The sequence below is a fragment of the Wallemia ichthyophaga genome (genome assembly GCF_000400465.1).
Source record: "Wallemia ichthyophaga EXF-994 unplaced genomic scaffold scaffold3, whole genome shotgun sequence".
Lineage (NCBI taxonomy): Eukaryota > Fungi > Basidiomycota > Wallemiomycetes > Wallemiales > Wallemiaceae > Wallemia > Wallemia ichthyophaga.
Window position 1 is genome coordinate 155,409 of NW_008806276.1, and position 19,352 is coordinate 174,760.

Below are 19,352 nucleotides of genomic sequence, written 5' to 3' on the forward strand. Positions count from 1 at the left end.
AGCTTAGTCTTCTCTGTTTCAATATCTAATGACCTTAGAACTGAATTCTTGGAACCCACAAATCCTATTCAGATCAATGCAGCTGTTTTGATTCACAATCGGCAATCAAAACCAATAAAACTGGATAACGTTTTAATTTACGCTTCTTCACGTGATGGATATAAAGTTATTGATCTTCCTCTCTCTGTTGCAGGTCTAAGCCCCTCAGACACCTTTAGTCTACTCATTTATACGAAAAACTCATCAATCAAGCCAAATTTGAAGGATGTGTTACATTTGCAACACCCAATCCCATTACAATCACTCCCTTCTTCTTTAAATCAAGCTCAATACCTTCAACAGCGTTCTTTCACTGTAAACACGCAGCAATTACACATTGTTGAACACACGTCGTTCGATTTGGATAAAAAGTTATGGGATAGTGGATTGGCTTTAAGTGGAGACCTGATTAGCTGTTTAAATACCTATTTAGACCTCTCAAAATCACTGAAAATACTTGAATTAGGTACAGGTACAGGAATTGTATCAATTACTCTCGCAACTCTGCTATCACAGATGTCTAAACAGTCGCACACAATCACTGCAACTGATTTAAACAGCGCTATACCCCTTCTTCGGAGCAATACCAAGAGAAACGCTCACCTTTACAAAAACATTGAAATACAACCAAAAGAGCTGTCTTGGGGATCAAATAGCTCGCTTGAGAGTGTAGAGTATGATATCATTATTGCTGCCGACATTACATACAATATGTCATCGTTCCAACTTCTGCGAAACACTTTATCCAACTTATTCACCGCGAATCCATCAACCAAGCTAATTCTAGCGCACAAATATAGGGATTATCAAGAAGACACCTTCTGGGATCATGCTAGCCAAATAAATCTCAAATCGACTCACCTCAAATCTATTGGATGCGGCAGACGAGGCTATGAGACTGAAATATGGGAATTTAAGAGGATGTAATAGATGAATACTAATTTATAAATTTAAATTTATTTGAATTTCAGTTTCAACTCTGTATTAACGCGTTGTAAGCTCCACCCATCATGATGCGCAACGCGGTTGCGGTAACCGCAACGCCAGACAAGTCAAAATCGAATTGGACAGCGCAGGCGCAAGCGTTTAGTGAAGATGAATCTGATGCGATATTGCAATCATATTTATTAGATGGTGAGTGTGTAGCGGTGCAGTGAATGGCACACAAAGCTCACCAACACCGCACGCAGTCGACAACAAGCGCAAAGCAATGAAGCTACACCTCGATAGATCTTTAAGCGCTTTCACAGCTCGCTCTCTCTCCATTCTCGCAAGTGTCCCGAAAGCACTGCACAACCTCACCCTGGGTGAATTTCAGGACAAATTCGGCGGTGATCTCGTACGCGCTGTCCGCGGCGAGGGCGTTAAAGACGCCACTCATGATCTTGAAGACAATGACCGCGAGGAGGAGTGGGAAGCTGCACGGAAACGGAAGCGGGTGGACAAGGACGGCGATGGTATTGATCCCAGTCAGAGTCCACAGCTTGAGAAGAAAACTAGTCGGAAGAATACAAAGAAAGTTGCTAAAACACCTTCTGCACGCAGTACACGCTCAACGAGATCAAAAACTAAGGGCAGAAATGGTGTCAGTGCGGTGAAAGATAGTGAAGATGAAGATTCTCATATGCCTTCTTCCTCTTTTAACCCCACTCTCACTACACATGATGATTTGCCCGATGAGGCTGAGGTGGAGGCTGAAGTGAGGGCTGGTATGTACAATACCTCAACACATCACACTATCAAACGACGTCCATCTATACAGTTAGTGGGGAATGGCATATCGGATCTCAATATCGATCATATCGACCTTCCGAATGCATCCACTAAGAACGAAACGAGATATCTTCACGACACAGCTACCCTATTCATTCCCCTTCCCGATGGGACTAAGCTGGCTGTTGATCCTGCGCGGGCTGAGCCTGAAGAGCTCAATAAGCTCGAAGGGGTCAATGATGAGATGCGCGATATAGTTCGCAAACAGATTGAAAGGCGTATGCAAGAGTTGGTGGGTTTGATTGATAGATGGAAGACCTAGTTGTATAATAACTTGTTGTATTTATCTTATCTTGAATAGTCATTATGGTTTCTACGTGTTTATCAATAGACGCGTCTCGGTCATCTACGCGTCAGAAATTACCTATGTAGGCAGGAGGAAAATATCAGGGGAGTGAAGAAATATGTATGCTAGTTATTAAGGTACAAAATTTTTGATGAACTGGTTTTGGTTTTTATGTTGTGATGATTTGAGCAAAGAGGCCCAGTAGGTGAACCTCTATGGTAGTGAGATGAAGCAGCCTTTAATGAGAAAAGTGAGGTACGTGTCAGATTATCGAGGCTGTCTTAAATGCTTAAAGACCTCAATTTCCTTCGCAGCGCGTTCCCTTCATACCGGTGAAAATTTAGAATCAAAAAGAATACAAATGCAGGAAATTATACGCTGAAATGCCCACCAAGCAGCTGATTGTATTAAGGGACACGACAGGAAATAGCCATGTCATGGACTATTTGACAGGCAGTTGACGTATACCCAAGAAAGTCACATTCCTTATAGAATTGAGCATAAGTAATAACGATCATGAGCCAACAGATACCTTTAGAAAGAGTAAGGCAAACACAAGCGACGTTTGTTTCGCGCAATGCAGCATCGCACCTATGTTCAGACGTGCGCAGTGTAGGAGTATCGCTCGAGTGTCTAGCGACGTTAAACAGTCTGCTCGATGAGATATTGGCGAGGGTGTTGGCGCATGCACACAGTTTTAGACTTGCACTCCTACGCAGAGCGATACTGGACGTCATAGGCGTGAGCTTTGGACAGAATGCCATTACCGAGGCTGAAATGAAGCTCCAAGTGAGCTATCCGTTGGGGAGTTATTATAGCGGCGGAGGTAACGAGAACGGAAATGGAAAACTAGGGCAGTTCCCACTAGACGACGCGTTTAATGTAAGTTGATGTCTCTGATATTGCACTATTGCACTATTGCATCATTGCAGCACTCTAATGAACACCTTAGACACTGCGGTACAACGCCATCCTCAAATCCAAATACTCGGATCCGGGACTGCAGTCACTCACACTAGCAGCCACGCTCGAGACCAAGCTGTACGAATCGCTTAGTAACCACGTGCTGGATCTGGGGAGCATTCCAGTTGCGGGGATATACATGTCGGGGGTGCTGGAGTGCGTGACGGAGACGATATGCGCGGATATCGCAACGGTCGTTGTGCGCTCGAGTACCAAACATGAAGCGCGTCTCGAAGACCTCTACGATGCAATACAAGGTGGTGAGACTGCTGGCGGGAGTGGGCAGAGCTGACGCGCGACGCAGAGAATGATCACGTCAACAGCGTTATACAGGGGATGCTGATGAAGGATGAGATTGAGCTGAAAGTGAATCAGGCGGAGGAGAGAAGGCGGTCGATAACGAGTCAAGTTAGTGCGATCAGCAGGATATCGCAGGCGACGCAAGGGAATAGAGTTGGTAAAAGCAGGCCACCATCTATAGATACAGCCCAATCAAATACAATGCATAGACACTCTTCAAGTATCGGCGCTAGGCTGTTCAGTGGTCTGCACACACCAGTCAGCGCAACTAGCAGGGATAGCAGGGACAGCACAGACAGTACCACTATCGCTGGCAGACGCTCCTCCAGTTATCTTAGGAAATTAAAAAATACTCCGGAAATTGTAAGTGGAGCTCGTTCCTCTCGACACCCACGACCAAGTTAGAGTTGACTCAGACTCGCAGTGTGAAACAGAAAGCACGGACAAGAAAATATTCGACAACATTTTGAATAACAAGGATACGGTGAAACTATCATTAACACCTACGACAGTACACGTGAGTTGGTGGTGTCTGTGCGGGGACCGTTGACGATGCTGACGACGACTCAGACACAGAAAGCAAGCAATATGAGCTACGCGCACGCGGCAAACACTATACACACCATAGACACGCTCAATGAAGATCACGAGCTGGACGATTCCGATGAAGTGGACTCGCTCAGTGAAGAAATCGGCAGAAAACCCAACAAGAAGGAGTCGCTGATCGATTTCCTCAATAGCACACCGCCCTGGGAAAACGGCGGTGGGCGTGTACCTCATAACCCACACCAATCACACCACAGCCTGCCTTCGTCCGTAGACGACGAGCAGCACGGACGCACACCAGGACTGTCCAACTTCAGCCGCGACCTCATAGCGTTCCTCAACACAGAACCGCCCGGCGGAACACCGAAGCCATTGAACGAGAAGAAGAGCACCAACAAATTCAAGAGCATTTTCAAGGGCAAAGGGGGTGGTGGCAGTGGTGGAAGTGTGGCCAGTACAGGCAGCGGTAGCGTCGAGAGCCATAATAACAAGAAGACGGCGAATAAAATTAGCGTTCCTGCGTCTGTCCTCCACACTGCAGCATCGAGTAACGGTCTGAATGGATTGGGCGGCGCGGGAAGCGTGAGCAGTGCGCGCAGTACCAGTCTAGGACACACAAGTGCAATGAGCAATGCGCGCACAACCACCGCACCCAAATCTAGTTTTTCCACATTGCGCTATTCGGAGCCAGACAGGCAGTCAGCGTATTCGGAGGAAGCGGGATCGGGAGCAGGAGCAGGGATTGGAGTGTCAAACTCGTCGTGTCCACCGCCAATACTGACGAATGGATATGGCCATACACCTCCTGCACCTGCACCTGCACCTGCACCAACGCAAACAACAGAAAAACTTCCTCCGATTCAGTCACCGTTGCCCATGTCGACATCATTCACCAGATCGCCCTCTCCTCAGCTATCGTTGTCGGCGTCAGTATCTCCGGCGTCGTATGTGCATATGCAGCAGTCTCAACAGCAGCAGCTACCGATCGCAAGCACGAGTTCTGCGATTGCAGATCAGTACGCAGCGGCTGTGCTGAGACGAACGCAGTCTACGCATCAGAATTTGAATTTGAACAGCGCAAATGGAAGTGCAAATGCGAATGCGAATGCAAACACCAACACAAACAATAACAATAACACTAACGCCTCCGCCAATCTCACTCCACCGCTGCCATCACTCCCCTCATATACCAGACCCAGCAGTCCAAAGGCGGAAGAGGTATACGGCACACACAGCCCGTGCAGTCGGTCGCACAGCACCTCCCAGAGTCTACGACGCGACGGGAAGCCGTCGCCAATCCGCAAACCTGTCCCAGCGCTGGACAGTGGGGGAGAAGTGGGAGAAGAGATTGAAGGTGGAGAGAGGCATATGACGCAGCGGGCGAACGAGGGAAGGGGACACAATGGGGCGCAGCAGCACAATCAAAAACAGACCCAAACCCAGACCCAGAAACAGACACAGAAGAACGATTCACAAACCGAGAAAGATAAGCACGACAGCACATCCACCAACGAACGCTACAGCACAGCTGTGCAGACAGCCAGCAGGGCAAGCAGTCAAACACCCTACTCTCAGCACACACGCGACACGGATGATGCATATATACACAAAGGTACACTTGTCAAGATGCACAACATACTTGCACATGCACAGACGGCTGACGAATGCAGGCTGTACCTCGATGCCTTCCTCAAGAGCGTGAAGGTAGCCATGCCGCAAGAGGAAGAGGATGGGGCTGAGGGTGAGGTGGTATCGGGGGCGTCAGGTGTGTCAGGCAGCTCAGCCAGTGCAAGGATGTCAGGCGCGTCAAGAGCCTCAATGCAGCCGCAACAGAGCACCGGCGAGCTGAGCCACCATGCGGATATCAATGAAGTGGGTGTGAGCGGGACTGGGAGCGCGATTGTTAGCGCCAGTGCCATTCCCATGTCTATCAGCGAAGATAGGAGGGAGGACGATGATGAACACACTCAATCCCCCTCCAGGCAAGCCGTCGAGATCGACCACGCCAGCTCACAATCATCCCTTCCGCATCTCGTTGGGCAGCAAGGCAGCAGTGATGAGATGGATGAAGTGGATAATGCGGATGAGAAGGAGAGGCCAATTCGGTACACCTACACACATACACATTCACCTACGGAAATGAGCACACCAGGGGCTACACCCATCACCACACCCATAACGCCAACAGCTACTTCACCGTATAGAAGCGACAACAGGACTTCAGAGGATAACTTTGTTACCAAGTGGCTGATGGGAGATAGTCAGGCACATACAGGAAACGGAATCCAGGTGGAGATCACGGATAGTGGTGTTTAGGAGTTGAGATGTCTCGGATAATTTTCACGTTGTACAGTTGAGTAAAGATAATTACAGAGATTAGAGAGATACGCCTGTATTCTTAGTGTGTTTTTCGTGTTTTTCGTGCTTTTCGTGCTCGTCGTGCTTGTTTTGCTCGTTCTCACCACCATTCAACTTGAATTTGAGTAAAGCGACGCGTTCTCGCTGACTAGAGATGGTGTACTCGTTCTCTTTGATGGTGTTGGTGATTAGGGAGTAGTCGTCATCAGAATCGTCGTCAACTACGCGCAGCTGCTGTGTATCTTCAGAGGCAGCAATTTCAGCGTCGCGTGTGCCAATCGATTGGCTGTCAAAGCCACCGTCAAATTGAGATTGCAGATTCGTTGTCTTTGGTAAGTAAGTGAGTAGCTCGCTGTTGGAACGGATAAGGTGGTTGATAGAGTTATCTAACCTCTTGATCTCGGCAATATCGGCATCAACTGAGTATAAATCCATGAATATTTTCTGCTTTACGTCGTTCTAAGTGGTTGATTAGAAGCAGCCAGAGCGACCATCACCGAGAATGAGCAAATTACTCTACTCAAAATCTAAAGTGAATATAAATACCGCAAAATGTAAAATACCGGGGAATTTAGCTTTGGTTGAAGATCCCAATGACTCTATAACGATTAGCTGGTTACCAGAGACAATCCTTAAGGAACTGGATGAAGAGGACAAATTTGTCTTAGTTGAATCAACCAATAAGATTGAAGTTATTGTTAATCCTCCACCGCACATAAACGATTCATACGCCTTCAATTATCCAATTTCTGACATATACTCAATAATGCTTAATCCTCCTTCTATTTCTAATTGGTATGGTACTGTTACTATTAATCTTCAAGGCGGTGTTACTCTCCCTGTGTTGCACTTCCATGATGACGAAATTACGTCATCATCGATACCTAGAACACGAGGCACTTGGGGTGGAAATGAGTTTATAAGCTGTCTTCGTCTTTATATATCTCTTTTGCAATCTCAAATCACCAACAACCTTTTCCTCGTTGATCCTAATCCGATCGATAAAACTTTTCATCAACAGCCACAGCCACAGTCACAACCACCGACGCAACAATCACTCCTTCACTATGCTCTAAACCCACAATCAACTCACTCTCAACGCATTTCTACACGCTTCAACTCCCACCAACGCGACAACTCAACTACTACTATGAAAGGTTTCTTTCCAGATAATGTCGCTGATGCAACTCCCGCTGTGAATAACTTCACTTCAGTATATCAAAATACCCTTACAAGCTTCGCAAACATTTCCCGCTTTTCAAAACAAACTGCTCATAATATTCTGTCTCACCCACTCGCTCAACCAATCCTTCCACACCTCCCGACTCCCGTGCAGAGCAGAGCAGTTGCTGGACGCAGTCACGCAGGTGAATACGACAGCGCTCGCATCTACCTAGCCAAATGGGCGCGCAAAGTGGCTGAAGAGGGTGACAGGAATAGTGGCCAGGGGGGTGAGAGGAGAGAGGGAGTAGGAGTAATGAGACCATCAAGTAACTCAGTGGACGAAAATATACAAACAGTTGACGGCAGTGTAGAGAGTGATTTAGGTAATTTCCAGCTACTCAACGTTTCCTCAGAAAGGTGTACACGAGATCCAACTCATCCAATCACTCTCCCAGAGTGTACAGCCTGGTTCGATCATACTGGCAAGCCCCTCATTAGTGAGTCGGAGATGCGCGAGCGTGTTTTTAGAAGGGGCACTGAAAGTACCGCTAAGAGTCTTATCTGGCCATTCATTCTCTCCGTTATACCGTGGGATACAACGCATCAAGACAGGCAATCTGCTTGGGATGACTTGGATACCCAGTATGTACAGCTGAAGAGCACGTGGAAGAATCTCGATGTATTCCACGATAAACAAGTTACCGAAGAGCGTCATCGCATTCGCGTCGATTGCCTGCGCACTGATCGAAATGTCCCTCTCTTTGCCAAGAGCGACAGTGAGCTCAACGAGCTCAAACTGGGTATTGCGGAGTTGGGTGAGAATGGGAGTACGAGTGGGAGTGGTGATAGCAGTGAGGACAAACACAGCGACAGCAAAGAAGGCTCATCACAGGCTTATAGCAATGTCCACGTTCGCAAGCTGCAGGGTATCCTTCTCACATACAATTTCTACGAAAAAGGATTGGGATATGTCCAGGGCATGTCTGATCTTATCGCTCCTCTTTACGTTATCAGCGAGGCTAATGAATCAACTACGTTCTGGCTTTTTGTCAACTTGATGAACCGCACCAAGGAGAATTTCGCAGCTGATCAGAAAGGCATGTCGAGGAAATTAATAACGCTGCAAGATTTGATTAGAGTGATGGATCCACAACTCTACCAACACTTTAAACAGAGTGACAACCTCAATATGTTCTTCTGCTTTAGGTGGATATTGGTGATGTTCAAGAGGGAGTTTTTGTTTAGTGATATTATCACATTGTGGGAGGTGAGTTGGGGTTGGTAAATATTACACACTCACTTATATCAATAATTTTCTTAGGCACTCTTCACTCGCCCTGTTCAACAACAATTTGAACTATTCGTCGCACTTGCTGTGCTTGAGTCACATCGCGATATCATTCTGAGATATTTAATGGAGGTGCGTTTTAATTATCACCTCAACCACATCCTTGCTCACAAAGACAGTTTGATGAAATGCTCAAATATTGCAATGACCTTAGTGGTACGATTGATGTGCATAAAACACTCAATACCGCTCAAGTGCTTTATGATAACTTATTTACACTACACAATACCACAAGAGGGAAGAACTTTACAGATAATCTAGTTGAATTGGTTGTGTAGCAAGATGACAAGAACTAAAAATACAATCTCAACGCAGCAGAGGATTGAGATTCAGCAGGACAATAAGGACACTTAACTCTACCACCGCCTTTAGATAACTTGGATAAGCTATCATTGGCTAGAACATGCCCACATGATAGCATCATTGGTGGGTTTGTGTCAGTTGTCTGTTCTTTGCTAATTGGGCAGGTGAATACGCTATGAAATTTGTATTTGTCTTGTAGAGGTACTTGTACAGGTAATTCATCAGATTGAGACCATTCTGTGCGTGTTTTCTGTATCAATTGATTGAATCGTGAAAGAATGGGGAGAGCAGAACCACCGCCGATGTCTAGAGTGAGTTTGAGATGATCAATTTTCGGGATGTCGTTGATTGTGCACCAGGAGTGTTCAAATGTAGGTACGAGTAAATTTGAGTGAATTGCATCTGTTGTGAGATAAGAGTAAGGTGAGTTAGCGAGATCTTTGAAGGCAAGTGAAGCTAAAAGGGAGCTAGCAGGTTTAGAAAATTGTGGTGATGATAAGTAGGGTGATAAGTTTTGTTTGAAGTAATTGAGGCTGTCTAGGGAGGAATTGAATTGTGAAAATTTTGATCGGTGTAGGTAGAAAAGGAGAGGGGAATTGAGAGGATGTTGGTAATGATTAGCCCAATCCAGAGCAGATGTGAGATTGTTAGATTTGAGTTGATTTATGATTGTGTTTAAGGATGTTATTTTGTTGATGTAACTGGGCTCAAATGCGATTTTATAAACGCTGCAGAAGTCGTTAAACACGTCCAACCATCCTAATCTCAATAAGTAAGCAGCTATAGCTTTGTTTAGGTTGTAATCGTGGTTGAAGTCTACAGTGGGAATTGTAGATTGAGGCTGTGAATTCAAAGACTTGTCAATACGTTTTATTAACTTATAGTTATCCAAATTATTTTCATTTATCTGAGTGATGTCATTTGCAATGGTGGCTGGGTTAACTGATGCCGAATCTGAAGCCGATGCCAAATCCCTCAAGCCTTCCAAACTACCAATTAATTTATCCAAATTATTTAAATTTGATTTTATTTCATTTTTATTTGTCAACGTGATTACATTTTCCATTCTAACTTGATAGTTGAATGCTAAGTGTCATCAATGGAGGTGTGTTATAAATTAAAGCGCGTTTTATTTTCTAAAAAAATATCAAGACATCCTCTTCAATACCCAGCCTGATTGATAATGGCCCTGACTACGCCGATGACAATGAGGACTACGACGACAACGAAGATCACGGCGATCATCTCGGCGAGGATTCCGAGGTTGCTCACGATTCGGAGGCTATCCAGGGATCTCCTGCTGCAAACGACATTCACGTCATTCCCAGTCCAGATGACATACCAGCTGCACAACCACACTCATCAAGAAGTACAAGTCTGTTAAACCAAGATATTGATAAAACAGCAGCACGTGCAGCATCCAATCCCCATGCACTAGTTATTGCCTCTCTTCGTGCGCAGATCGATGAGCTTACCAGCCAGCTCAACAGTCTCAACGCGAAGCTAGTCCATACTTTCGACAAATCAGACAATCTCCAGCAAGAGCTTGATGAGGCGCGGACGCTGCACCACCACCATCAACTCCGCATTACCGCGCTCGAGAAGGAGACAGCGGCTGTGAAGACGAGTCTCGACAACGGCACGCTCGTTGAGCGCGAGAATGTAATGCACGAGCTCACACATATGGTTGACTCTATCGTCACCGAAACCCAAAAAGCTACGCTAGCGCGACAAGACAAGGCAGCTATCGAGCAGGACCTCGATGATCTCAGCGCTAATCTCTTCGCAGAGGCTAACCGCATGGTTGGCGTCGAACGACTGCTCAAAGCCCAGGAAGCGGATCGACGCCGTGTAGCTGAAGAGAGGCTCGTTGAGGCTGAGGAAGCTGTCCGAGTCACCCAGCGCCAGATGAGCGAGTGGGTAGAGAGGGGTGAAAGTAGCAACGGCGCCCTCCAACCACCTGCAGCTTCCGATTCCAATCTCAAACCAACTCTTACTCCCGTTCCTACTCTCACGCACACCCATATCCCCTACCTGGAATTCATCAGCTACCTGCATACGCTGGCAAGCGCAGCCAGTGTGCGGCAGAGAGCGAGTGAGTCTCAAACTCCTTCCCAACTCCTCCCGCTCGACCTCTCACACGCCTTCCTGCGCCGACTGCTTGAAGAAGACGTTGAGCCAACGCTGCGCCTCGACCTCTCACGCGCTTTTGGCCTCCTCACACGCGGTAAGGTGCTCACAGCGGTGACAGAGGGCACGCTCGAACTAGAGCCTGCTCGCGGCGCCGAGTTTGCACCCGGAACCGAGTGTGCATTGTCAGGTCGTGTGCTCATACCCGTGCGCGACGGCGAAGGTGGTCACAAAGGGAGCGCGTCCCAGTCCTCTTTCTTCAGCTGGAGTGGGAGCGGCAGGGGGAGCAGCCGACCTGCCTCAACGGGTGCAGGTGGAAATGCAGATGCAGGTACAGGCGAGAGCGCAATACACGTATTCAGACTCTCCGCTAGCCCCACAGCTACCCGCTATCCCGTCGATGCAGGCTGGGCGGTACCGCGGCTGCGTGCTGCGTGCGAGTTGTGGCGGTACGTGCGCGCTCTGCAGGCATCTGTCGTTACTATGCAACCCCCATTCTGCCCACCAGCGGGATGTCAGACTAGGGAGGCGTTTGATGCATCTATAGGCAGGATGGGATTGAAGAGCGGTCGAAAAGGTGGAGATGGACTCAGTGGAGATACTAATCCTTCTCCTACTATTCCACCCCCAGCAACAGGTAGATCGTTCTGGGGTGCTTTCCAGTATGCTAGATCTACCCCATCGGTGTCGGCTCCATCTTCCGCTTCCCCGTCCCCTCTGCACGCTGACAAGACTGAATTGCCTGATGAGACAAAGAAGGGGGTTAGGGAAACACACGATATTGCGGGTCGTGTCGATGACCATATTGACGAGAGCAGTCGCAGCGATCATACACACACACAAGACGACACCCACCATCCTCACCTTGTCTTGTCTAACCCTCAGCAGCCACCACCGAAACCCAAGCGCGGAAGGAGAAGCAGGGGACGGAAGGGCACGGTGACAGGTGCACCTCCATCGATACCTTCTCAGCGCGACAAGGAGGACGAGGAGGGGAGTGAAAATAAGAATCAAGAGAATATTGCCAGGCAAAACTCTGACGACAAATCGGATAAAAGTGTTGACTCGAACACCACGCTCACCCAGAACACACTAGATTTGCAACTCAGCGATACAGCAGAAAAGGAAATAGAAACAGAAACAGAAACATGGGAGATGGCTAGATGGAGACAGATAGTGGAACTAAAGCAAAACATGTTCTGGGCGCGGGTTAATGGTGATCCAAATGCTTCGATGTAGAGTAGAGTCGAGTAGAGTCAAAAAGTGTATTTATTTTAATGTCACAATGATATAATGCCATAATGCCAACGACAACGACAACGCCACAGTAAATCTACACAAACAACCTGAATGGATAGATGGGCTGCTTCATTTTGAATATATAAACGAGCACACTGAATGTGACAATGAGTATTAGTGTCCATAAGTATGCAGCAGCTCTTTGTCTGCCAGTGTTTTGTATTTTGGGAACAGAAATGGTGAGAATGACGATAGTGCTGGCTAGAAGAGCATAAATAGTGCCAATTATAACAGTCTCTGCTCTATACTGGTTGGTGACTCCATTTGCAAAGTACTGAGCGCCATTCTTAGTCATCACCATCTGTGGAGGTTTGCGTATCTGATTCCACATGTAACCAGAAGTCATAGTGAGGATGATGATGAGAGTGAGCATACACCAGGACCATTTGGAGAAGATGAAAGGTTTAGTCAAGGTATTCCAGTTCTTCTTTGCGAATACTGCGAGGATTGTAAGGAGGACAAGGGCAATAACCGTGCTTGTGTGGTCGACAGGGCGTTTGAAAGCGAATTTAGTGGGAGAGTGAGTGTTTAAGAAGGCAACTAAACGTTCAGCGAGGAAACCATTCCTGTTAAAGTCGTACAGATGTCCATTGAGCTGATGTGGTGGATGATAGAAGAGAGAAGGCGCGGTATTCAAGCCTAGATCGTTAAAAGTGCGCTGACCGTCCATGAAATCGAGACTTGCAAATACGATTGAGTTCTTATTGGTTGATCTTCTCCCTTTAGCTTGTTTAGCGAGTAAATGGAATTCCGGCGCGAACTTATGACAAGGAGTGCATTTCATACGCTCATCCATCGCCGTTAACACAACTGCCACACCAAAGTCCCTCTCAGGCGTCCTTATAAGCTCGTTGTAGCTCAAATCGTCCAATTTAACAACACCAGCTTGATTTTGGGCTAAACTATCGTATTTAGATAGTAGAGCTGATTTTGCTAGTGCTATACTGGCAATTATCAAAATTGAAATAATTTCGGGTATTTTCATCGTGATGGTTGCTGGTCAACGTGTTATTTCAGTTACCATCATGTTGGATTACGGAGATGGCGGAGATGGCAGGCGCTATGGTCGCAACAGTAGAGATGATCGTCGCAGCGATAAAGATGAACGGCATTGGCGGGCTGAAAGGGATATTAGGGATGGCAGGAGTCGCAGAGATGTTAGAGATGCGGACAGCAGGGGCGGCAGACGCAGGAGTAGATCTCCACGGCACAGACCGACTCGCGCAGAAACCAGCCACCACAAAGTAGGCGGTTTAGATCTACGCGACGGCTCGGCAGCAGATCGTGAGCGTATGTTGAAACAGATCCAGTCCAAGGAAGCTGAAGAAGAGCGCAAGCGGGTTGAAGAAGAGCATAGAGCCATCGAGGAGGGCGAGAGAAAGGCCAAAGACGCAGAGCAGCGGAAACCAGAGGACCAAGAGGAGGAGGACGACGACGAGGTCGATCAAGATACCCTGGCAATGCAGCAGATGATGGGTTTCGGTGGTTTCGATTCAACCAAGGTGAGCAACGAGATTCACTGACTGAATAACACTCTCTTACAAATTAAAGGGCAAAAAGGTGTCTGGAAATGAGGAGGGCGCGGCTAAAGTACACCAGCCGCGTACTTATAGACAATACATGAATCGTGTAGGCGGGTTCAATAGAGCTCTCGATAAACCCAAGTGATGGAGATTATACATAAGATTAATTGCACAGATTACGTCACTTTGTCAATATAGTCCTATGGAAATGCTCAAAGAGGTGCTGCTTCAATTTAGGCATGTTGGCGAATATCTTGCCGTTGTGGTGCGATTTTAGTGGGCTCTTTAACAGCTCTTGTTTGGCTCGGAGGGATTGTCGTAGTTGCTATGGCACCTGTTAGTTAGACTAGGTGCGTGTACACACTCACATCTTTTTTGCCTTCTTCGACAGCTTCAGTGACTTGGCCAAAGTCCACAAAGAAGCCTGTCGTGAATGAGTTGTAGTGTTTCTTGTTCTTCAATCTATCTGACACCAAATCATTGCTAAAGACGTGCAAGTGGATGCTGTCCATCGATGGTACAGCGTGGAATCCTCTTCTGATTCCCCAGTGCGTTCCATACTCACGCAGTTGTTCCTCTCGTATCGTTTCTTCTACGTCATTGTCGAACGCATCGAGCACTGCGTTGATCACGTCGTCAGGCTGCGAAAGAAGATGGTCAAGGGATCTGATGTTAAACGGCTGCCTGAGGAGAATGAGAAAGTGGTACTTGGCCTGCGATTGAGGTGAACAAGAGCGCGGATAGTGATTTGCTGAGTCACCCACCTTTGGAAATCTGCTCTATTCATAAGCCACGTAAAGAAACCAAATGATTGGACACCCACTTATCATGAATAGTCACAGTCTTGTCGTCATACAAGAGTACCTCTGATTTGGGCAGAGACTCTGGGTCTTTGAGTGTATACTGCTTAAGCGCAAATGCAAATGACATAGTTGAATAGACACGAGGTAATCACCAAATCACACCACACCACTCTCACCACACAATTCAACTTTGAATGGTGATGGAAAGTGTAAAATTTGAAAGAATCAGCACCAAGCGCCCTTCATGTTATAAAAAGCTTTAAATAGACACAATTAGTAACCGAACTCAGCGAGCTTAGCGTTTTGTGGAGCATCCTTGAAAGCGTTTGCACGGAGCTTGGTAGCAGCAGCCTTACGTTCGTGGTAAGCAGCACCCTTAGCCTGTGAGTGGGAATGAGTGGGTAGTTCAAATGATCAAAATAACCAATCAAACTAACCTTACGCTTAGCCTCGAGCTTGTCGACGACTTCAGCGTGTGCCCAACCGAATTCTGAGGACAAACGCTTGAGGGTACAGTACTTACGGCCTGGCTTGAGACGCAAGACACGAAGAGCTTGAGGAACAACCATTTTCTTCTTTGATTGGTAAAGTGGTGGGACACCCTCAAACACCTTGATACGTTGCATAGCAGCAGCACCCTTTGCGAGCTTGTGAGGAATCATACCACGAACACTCTTCAAGAAGATACGGGAAGGAGCTCTGTGGTGGAATGGACCACCCTTGGAAGGCTTAACCAAGTGACGAAGACGCATGAACTTCATGTAGTCCAACTTCCTACGGAAGAAGCCACCAGACAGGTTGAGCTCCTCACAACGGACAACGACGACCTTGTTGCCGTTGAGCATGTGCTTAGCGACGACACTGGCGAGTCTACCTGAGAAGCCTGGTGAGTCGTTTGGCCGCGGTTATTTAGCTTTCTCACCCATGAGGTGTCCCTTAGCGTCAATAATGACTGGTGCTGCTGTGTAAGTGGACATGGTTAGTGATGGATGCTCCAGGACAAGTTTGTAATTTTGCGAGCGAGTTTCTCAGATTTACGTGAAAAATAAAGATTTATTCATATAAATATATGGCAGCGCTTTAAATACTCGGCTCACTCTCTTCTCCTTATACATGTAATTATTATTCCATTTTCATTGATCCTCGTATGCAGATTTGATTTGAGCTGGTTTGTGAATGGAATTTAGAGTTATGAAGAGATGATTAGTATTGTAGCACTCCTGAGATTACAATGAGTATACTTGTATACTTGTTATACACTTTTTAGCCATTTTTGGTTGATGTGATCTTACGAAGAGTGAGCATCTTACACTGAATTTCTACCGCGAGTATATCTGATATACAAGCTCACCACTGATTTACTCAATAATCCGCACATTTCCCTTCTTCTCGAACGACCATCATCTTCTTCAATAGATGAGGGCGTTGCTACGGCCTTTAAGAGTGCATAGTGTGCTGCAAGTGAACAGGAGCTACCATATGACACAGAATCACATTAAATTATTAAAAAGATCATTCACGACGCAACGACCACTCTACGAGCAGCCCAAACGAAGCGATGAGAATGATCAATGGACACAGCACACACAGCATACGCAGCACACTCAAAACACCCAAAACACCCATGATAACAGGAAATACTCCCCTTTCTTTAGATCACTGATGCACAATCTACCACACCCCCACACGCCGACAAAAGAAGAACTCCTCGGCTTGGCTAATGGCTTCTTCGAGAGACTACGCATACGCTGGAAATGGTGGACAATTAGAGGTTTCAGAAAGTTCAATGCAGACGACGTCAGCGCTTTCATTAGCTGGCTACTCGTCGGACACATATTTTGGATTTTGATTGGTACAACGACTTTCTTCTCTGCTATCTTTGCCACTGCAAATAGTCTAAGATTGCAGAATTACATCGCAGGTGCTATTTCTGATTATCTCACTCAAGCTACTGGTGTGAGTGTACTTTATCCACCCATTACCACACCCCACTAATAATAAATTCAGGTTACTGTCGCTTTTGAGAGTGCTATTTTACCCAAATGGAAAGACAGCCGGATATCCTTTAAAAATGTTCATGTTTCTAGGCATTCTGGTGGAGAAACTCTACCGCCCGTTCAGCCAGATAGTGCGGCGGTGCGGCGAAAGATTATCTGGGATGATCACGCACACGTACACGACGAAGATCACGATCTCACATTAAAAATTGCACCACCACCTCCTCAAGAGACTTGGACTATGTTTGATATCAATCTCGATTCTGTGGATGTTGAACTATCACTATGGCGGTGGTTGGATGGGAAGGGATTGGTGAAGGACGCCTCAATAAAAGGTATTCGTGGTGTCTTAGATCGAAGGGGTGTAAAATGGGACTATGACAATCCACTCGATCCAAAGGATTTTAGGCACCCTCATCATCCAGGAGACTTTGAACTTGAATCACTCACTATTGAAGATTTACTGATTACAGTGTACCAACCAGAAGATTTCAGACCTTATAATATGAGTATATTTAGAGGAGAGATAGGAACATTCAGGAAACAGTGGTTATTCCACGACTTGCTAGCTGCATATGCAATGACTGGTCAGTTTGACAATTCGCTTTTCAGTTTGCATAAACCACAATCGATAACACGCACACACAACGCCGATGTTGATAGAGTGACGAGATTTAGAATAGATGGTGTTGCAGTGGATCATCTTCAGGCAGCGGCGGGAATGACAGGACCAACAGCCTGGATAACTCACGGAAAGATGGACGCTGTAGTTGATATCACCTTCCCATTCCAGCAGGATGAAGATCTATTCGATGCGATAATGGAGAGTATAAATAATCTAAATTCGGCCGTGCAAGATGGAGATAGTAGAATACCTGGACAAGCACAACTTACTAGACCAGCACTCAAGTCACCCGACCAGACTGAACAGCAGGATGAACCGGCGTTGAGTAAGGAGAGGGTAGCTGTTGATATAGATTTGAGGTTCAGGGATGTCAAAGCTAGTGTGCCATACTACACAAGTGATTTAACATATACAAACAATGCACTAGTGCGGCCAATAGTTGCATTCATAAACTCAAACCGCACACTCATACCAATATTGTCACATGTCGAGTTGCTAATTGATGAGTTTGATGGGAGTTGGACTATGTGGGAGAGTGAGTTGGAGTATAAACGTTGGAGATTTCTGAATAGAATTGCTAACATAATCAATCATAGCTGGACTGATGAGCGCAGTAAGTGATCGTATATACGACGCACTCGCGCATCACGTCACATCGACAGAAGCGAATAACCAGCGAGTCAAGTATGTAACGTTGTGGAGTCTACAATTATCGGCGAAAGGAGCAATACAAACGCTGAAGAATATCTTAGGACAATCGAAAGCATTGTTGTAGCACTATTCATGTAATCATAGTCTTACGATGAGTTATGGAGCGAGGAGGGGAAAAAGAGGTTGAAATGAATGTAATATAGAACACTAATAACAGCCATACAAATCCCTCTTTGCGTCGCTCAAAAAATATTTTTTTTCGACAGAAAATATTCTCATTCAAACGAAGGGAGGACAGCTTCCAGCTTAACAGCCAGCGACCATGTCTGCAGTGAACCGCCAAGTCAGCAAGTGAGTGAGCTATTCAAACATCAGGGAATCTAATTAACGATAAACTCAAAAAGATCCCGTAAGATCGTCCAAGACGGTGTTTTCCAAGCTGAATTGAGTGAATTCTTCACCCGTGAACTCAGTGAGGAAGGATTCTCCGGATGTGAAGTACGTGTTACCCACGCTCGTACTGAGATTATCATCCGTGCCACCCACACACAAGAAGTTCTCGGTGAAAAGGGTCGCAGAATCCGTGAATTGACTGCACTCGTCCAAAAGAGATTCAAATTCCCTGAGAACTCTTTGGAATTATACGCTGAGAAGGTGCAAAACAGAGGTCTCTCAGCTGTCGCTCAATGTGAATCTTTGAGATACAAGCTCCTTGGTGGTCTCGCTGTTCGTCGTGCCTGTTACGGTGTTGTTAGATTCATCATGGAATCTGGTGCTAAGGGTTGCGAAGTCGTCGTCTCCGGTAAGCTTAGAGCTGCTAGAGCCAAAGCTATGAAGTTCACGGATGGTTTCATGATCCACTCTGGTCAACCTGTTAGAGACTTTGTCGATTACGCTGTTAGACACGTTCTCCTCAAGCAAGGTGTTTTGGGTCTCAAGGTTAAGATCATGAGACCACACGACCCAGAAGGCAGAGCTGGTTTCCCTAAGCCATTGCCTGACTCTGTCGTCATCGTCGAGCCAAAGGAGGAGCAACCAGTACAAGTTGTTTCTGAGAACAAGGCTAAGCCAAACGTTGAGTCAGCTTCTGCACCTGCTCAACAACAACAAGCTCAACAAGCTTAACCTTTGTTCAAAAATACTTGTATTTCATTCACATAAGCTTATTTCATGACGGCGTGAGTGAAATTGAATTATCTGGTATGCTTTGTGTTTTCAATGTGTTTTCAATGTCTTCTCCTTTG

General features: G+C 46.3%; 11 protein-coding genes across 11 annotated transcripts; 7 read left to right on the top strand and 4 right to left on the bottom strand.

The window, feature by feature from the left end:
- Positions 1-555: 555 nt before the first annotated feature.
- On the top strand, positions 556-966 carry J056_003034 (Methyltransferase-like protein 21B; the record flags this gene model as incomplete). Its single annotated transcript, XM_009268338.1, has 1 exon — positions 556-966. The coding sequence occupies one exon, from the start codon at positions 556-558 to the stop codon at positions 964-966; it is 411 nt and encodes a 136-aa protein (XP_009266613.1).
- An 83-nt stretch (positions 967-1,049) lies between these two features.
- Positions 1,050-2,074, top strand: J056_003035 (uncharacterized protein; the record flags this gene model as incomplete). Its single annotated transcript, XM_009268339.1, has 2 exons — positions 1,050-1,173; positions 1,230-2,074. The coding sequence occupies 2 exons, from the start codon at positions 1,050-1,052 to the stop codon at positions 2,072-2,074; spliced, it is 969 nt and encodes a 322-aa protein (XP_009266614.1).
- A 540-nt stretch (positions 2,075-2,614) lies between these two features.
- On the top strand, positions 2,615-6,223 carry J056_003036 (uncharacterized protein; the record flags this gene model as incomplete). Its single annotated transcript, XM_009268340.1, has 5 exons — positions 2,615-2,980; positions 3,051-3,321; positions 3,366-3,724; positions 3,786-3,878; positions 3,932-6,223. 5 exons carry the CDS (start codon positions 2,615-2,617, stop codon positions 6,221-6,223), a joined length of 3,381 nt encoding a protein of 1,126 aa, XP_009266615.1.
- A 60-nt stretch (positions 6,224-6,283) lies between these two features.
- Positions 6,284-6,700, bottom strand: J056_003037 (uncharacterized protein; the record flags this gene model as incomplete). Its single annotated transcript, XM_009268341.1, has 1 exon — positions 6,284-6,700. The coding sequence occupies one exon, from the start codon at positions 6,698-6,700 to the stop codon at positions 6,284-6,286; it is 417 nt and encodes a 138-aa protein (XP_009266616.1).
- A 67-nt stretch (positions 6,701-6,767) lies between these two features.
- J056_003038 (GTPase-activating protein gyp7) lies at positions 6,768-12,449 on the top strand (the record flags this gene model as incomplete). Its single annotated transcript, XM_009268342.1, has 4 exons — positions 6,768-8,696; positions 8,751-8,849; positions 8,897-8,971; positions 10,233-12,449. 4 exons carry the CDS (start codon positions 6,768-6,770, stop codon positions 12,447-12,449), a joined length of 4,320 nt encoding a protein of 1,439 aa, XP_009266617.1.
- Positions 12,450-12,543: 94 nt separating this feature from the next.
- Positions 12,544-13,494, bottom strand: J056_003039 (Magnesium transporter protein 1; the record flags this gene model as incomplete). The annotated part of the gene is made up of 1 exon (XM_009268343.1): positions 12,544-13,494. The coding sequence occupies one exon, from the start codon at positions 13,492-13,494 to the stop codon at positions 12,544-12,546; it is 951 nt and encodes a 316-aa protein (XP_009266618.1).
- A 40-nt stretch (positions 13,495-13,534) lies between these two features.
- On the top strand, positions 13,535-14,177 carry J056_003040 (U4/U6.U5 small nuclear ribonucleoprotein 27 kDa protein; the record flags this gene model as incomplete). Its single annotated transcript, XM_009268344.1, has 2 exons — positions 13,535-14,011; positions 14,061-14,177. 2 exons carry the CDS (start codon positions 13,535-13,537, stop codon positions 14,175-14,177), a joined length of 594 nt encoding a protein of 197 aa, XP_009266619.1.
- Positions 14,178-14,213: 36 nt separating this feature from the next.
- On the bottom strand, positions 14,214-14,962 carry J056_003041 (Aprataxin; the record flags this gene model as incomplete). Its single annotated transcript, XM_009268345.1, has 4 exons — positions 14,214-14,357; positions 14,401-14,745; positions 14,797-14,806; positions 14,856-14,962. The coding sequence occupies 4 exons, from the start codon at positions 14,960-14,962 to the stop codon at positions 14,214-14,216; spliced, it is 606 nt and encodes a 201-aa protein (XP_009266620.1).
- A 146-nt stretch (positions 14,963-15,108) lies between these two features.
- On the bottom strand, positions 15,109-15,812 carry J056_003042 (60S ribosomal protein L16; the record flags this gene model as incomplete). Its single annotated transcript, XM_009268346.1, has 3 exons — positions 15,109-15,216; positions 15,273-15,709; positions 15,758-15,812. The coding sequence occupies 3 exons, from the start codon at positions 15,810-15,812 to the stop codon at positions 15,109-15,111; spliced, it is 600 nt and encodes a 199-aa protein (XP_009266621.1).
- Positions 15,813-16,314: 502 nt separating this feature from the next.
- J056_003043 (uncharacterized protein) lies at positions 16,315-18,232 on the top strand (the record flags this gene model as incomplete). The annotated part of the gene is made up of 3 exons (XM_009268347.1): positions 16,315-16,791; positions 16,843-17,992; positions 18,054-18,232. The coding sequence occupies 3 exons, from the start codon at positions 16,315-16,317 to the stop codon at positions 18,230-18,232; spliced, it is 1,806 nt and encodes a 601-aa protein (XP_009266622.1).
- A 198-nt stretch (positions 18,233-18,430) lies between these two features.
- Positions 18,431-19,233, top strand: J056_003044 (40S ribosomal protein S3; the record flags this gene model as incomplete). The annotated part of the gene is made up of 2 exons (XM_009268348.1): positions 18,431-18,459; positions 18,513-19,233. 2 exons carry the CDS (start codon positions 18,431-18,433, stop codon positions 19,231-19,233), a joined length of 750 nt encoding a protein of 249 aa, XP_009266623.1.
- Between the last annotated feature and the right edge of the window lie 119 nt (positions 19,234-19,352).